At 40.2% G+C, this 3746-nt stretch overlaps 1 protein-coding gene across 1 annotated transcript; it reads left to right on the top strand.

The window, feature by feature from the left end:
* Window positions 1-923: 923 nt before the first annotated feature.
* LOC126633242 (probable sugar phosphate/phosphate translocator At5g25400) lies at window positions 924-2596 on the top strand. The gene has a single exon (XM_050303813.1). The coding sequence runs from the start codon at window positions 1166-1168 to the stop codon at window positions 2213-2215; it is 1050 nt and encodes a 349-aa protein (XP_050159770.1). The 5' UTR covers window positions 924-1165; the 3' UTR covers window positions 2216-2596.
* The last annotated feature ends 1150 nt before the right edge of the window (window positions 2597-3746 follow it).

Below are 3746 nucleotides of genomic sequence, written 5' to 3'. Positions count from 1 at the left end.
CTTTATTATTATAGTAACAAGGAGGCTTTTTACTTGGGAAAAAGATACAAGATGCTCAAATTAAATCACAAATCGTAAAGTGTGTAGCATTTTTTATTTTTGTTTTGTATTTATCATAAGATGCATCAATACAAACAAATAAAACATGTTATGTTAGATTTTATATGACAATATCTTATGTAAGTTTATATATACATGCCACTAATAGATGCAGAAACTCCCATTAGCAGTTGCACTATATAATGATACGTTATCTTTAGATTGATGCAACCCCAATAATAATATATATACGTTTCAAAGTTTCATATTACCAACTCTCCACCCTCCCCACAGTCCCACGATAAAAGTACAAATTAAATCCAAATCCCCAAAAATCGTGACTACATCGAATGCATAATTGTACAATAAATAAAAAAACATTTTCGTACGTATTTTACCACAATGACAAAAAATAATATGCCCATAAACCCTTATGCAAGTTCGATCGACTTCCTTCTTAATAATTAACAAGTTAACTCAATAACAATCCTGTTTGTAGAAAAAAAAATTGTACATGGATCAAATTAAAAAATTCCATGAAAGTTCAAATAAGTAGATAACAAACAAAAATATAGGACATTTTATTTTTCCTACTTAATAGAACAAGAAATTCACAACTTAGTATTACGGTTCAATAATATTTCTCTTCACTTATAAGTGAGAGGTTTTAAGTTGATAAAAACGAAGTTGAATAAAAATTTTTAAGACAAATTTATTGTAAAATTTAGTCGACTCTTCTATATATTTAATATAAATATTATCGTTTGTTACAAATAAAAATCAGGAAATTCAATCCATTTGAAAGGCCAAATACCACTTCAACCCTTGGGTCCCTTCCCCATCTAACTCCACACCATATAAACCTCAGTATACCCATGACCCCATCCTATCAGACTCCCACAAACTCCTAAACCAAATACACTCCCAAATTTAATATTATATTTCCCCCATTTCTCTCACTAAAGTCCAGCTCTCAGTCCCTTCCTATCACTTCGAATCTGACTCCTTCCTCCTCCTCCTCCTTAACATCCCCCCCCCCCCCACACCACCCTTCTCTCCCCTACTTCCCCACCACCACCGGCGCCACCGCAACTACCCCCTCCACCGCCGAAAACCCACCTCAAAAATGGGCAAGGGTGGCTCCCTGAGCGAGAGCGTGATAAAAAAGATCCTCCTCTCCTACACCTATGTCGCCATCTGGATCTTCCTCTCCTTCAGCGTCATCGTCTACAACAAATACATCCTCGACAAGAAGATGTACAACTGGCCCTTCCCCATTTCCCTCACCATGATCCACATGTCCTTCTGCGCCTCCCTCGCCTTCCTCCTCGTCCGCGTCTTCCGCCTTGTCGAGCCCGTCACCATGTCCCGCGACCTCTACCTCTCCTCCGTCGTCCCCATCGGCGCCCTCTACTCCCTCTCCCTCTGGCTCTCCAACTCCGCCTACATTTACCTCTCCGTCTCCTTCATCCAGATGCTCAAGGCCCTCATGCCCGTCGCTGTCTACTCCATCGGCGTCTCCTTCAAAAAAGAGTCCTTCAAGACCGACACCATGGTCAACATGATCTCCATCTCCATCGGCGTCGCCATCGCCGCCTACGGCGAGGCCCGATTCGACACCTGGGGCGTCATCCTCCAGCTCGGCGCCGTCGCATTTGAGGCCACCCGCCTTGTCTTGATCCAGATCCTCCTCACATCCAAAGGCATTACCCTTAACCCCATCACATCTCTCTACTACGTCGCGCCTTGCTGCTTGGCTTTCCTCTTCGTCCCCTGGATCTTCGTCGAGTACCCGGTTCTGCGCGATTCGTCGAGCTTCCATTTCGATTTCTTGATTTTTGGGACCAATTCTATCTGCGCATTTGCTCTGAATCTGGCCGTGTTCTTGCTCGTCGGAAAGACCTCGGCGCTGACGATGAATGTGGCCGGAGTGGTGAAAGACTGGCTCCTGATCGCCTTTTCGTGGTCCGTGATCAAGGACACCGTGACCCCGATCAATCTGTTCGGCTACGGCCTGGCGTTTTTGGGCGTTGCCTACTACAACAACTCCAAATTGCAGGCTCTGAAGGCCAAAGAGGCGCAGAAGAAGACGGCGCAGCACGACGAGGAGGCCAGTAGGCTCATGGAGGAGAGGGAAGGGGAAGGAATTGGGAAGAGGAACGAATCGCAGAATTGATTCTTTCCAAGTCCTCGGATTTGATCCAGAGCCTCATCGAATTTGAGCTAGATTACGATAATAAGAACAAAAAATGGGAATGTGGGTGGTGTAAGAGCTTAAAACGGGTTCGATTCGGAGGCGGAGGAAATTCGGCTTCCTTCTCCTTCTTGAAGATGAAGAAAGAATTCGGGTTTTCGGTACGTTGTTCTAGATTTCGGGTTTCTTCTGATTAGCAATATTTAGTGATGTTTAAGGGGTTTGAGATTCTGCAACTGTTGCTGATACTGCCAAATCATGTATGTTAGTAGACTAAGAATCTCAGATGCCTTGTTTTTTTTATTTTTTATTTATTTAGCTTTAATGCTTATTTTTTCATATTCATTATCTTTTCAGTCTCAATGGGTTGTTGTTGTGGATGAATACTACAACATCATAATTTTGATCACGTTTTGGTTTCTCGGATGTTGATTGAAACATCGAATGGCAGAAATCACGGAATTTCTGTTTGTAGTTCTTTAGGGTTGAAACATCTGTCTCAAAATGTTTGATCTCTATCTTTTAGCATCAGTGAAGTCCTAACTGCAATTAGTGAGGTTAAGTTTTGGATTTGGAAACTTTAGATGTTTTTTAGTACAACGCTCTTACTTGCTCTTTTAGACATAGAAACTATTTCTGGTACATTGTCTTCTGTTGTAGTCCAAAACATCCCACCTATTTCTGGACATTTCACGACAACAAGAGATGTCACCGTAGCCGTGTATTCATGTGTCCGTACAATGTAAGTCTTAATCCATTAACAATTAGGGCCTACTACTTCGATCCCAAAAACGTATGCGAATCCCTCAACTCCTGACACGACACGAGGTTGTGCAAAGTTGTTATGATTAAATAATTGTTAATTAATTGGGTTTAGTTTGCAGGAGAGATAATCATCCTCTTCGGATCCTCCTTTATGAGGATCCTAGAGATCTCCACATTCCTAGGGCCCTCACATTTTGAATCCGTATGGAATCCATATTTTAGCAGAAGAGTCTCTTTTTGCTTTTAAAGAGTTGACTCCATTGCTTATTCATGGAATAAAACAGTTTTTCGATATCAACATATATTTAAACAAATAAAAGGAATGCTAGTAACCTTTGTGAATCTTTTCACTTTTTCAAATGACACGTGTTATTTGTTTGGGAAAAAAAAAATTCTTAAGGCTTTTAGCTAGAAATTAACAAAAATGCTATTATTTATATCATTTCTCCAATAGAGATGAGATCTACATGCCTTGGCAATATCTACATCTATTAGAGAGATGATACAAATGATGGTACAAGTAGATGATAAGGTCATCTTCAACCGAACATAGTTTCATCCAGAATTATAGCCCTACACAAAATTATTTTTATATGAACAATGTTAGGACATGCTCATATATCATCTTCAACTGAAGGGGCTAAACATAGCCCCCTCAATAATTCATTTGTTTTAAGTTTATACTTTAAATTTATTGATTAATTTAGTTAAACTATTGTTTGATGTTTTTAAATATATCATCGTTGAA

Source organism: Malus sylvestris, chromosome 8 (assembly GCF_916048215.2).
Source record: "Malus sylvestris chromosome 8, drMalSylv7.2, whole genome shotgun sequence".
NCBI lineage: Eukaryota > Viridiplantae > Streptophyta > Magnoliopsida > Rosales > Rosaceae > Malus > Malus sylvestris.
Note: the sequence above shows the minus strand (reverse complement) of the source record. Positions and strands in the feature narration are given on the sequence as shown.

Coding starts and splice junctions, on each gene's coding strand:
- LOC126633242 (XM_050303813.1), top strand. CDS start 1,166: ATGGGCAAGGGTGGCTCCCTGAGCGAGAGCGTGATAAAAAAGATCCTC.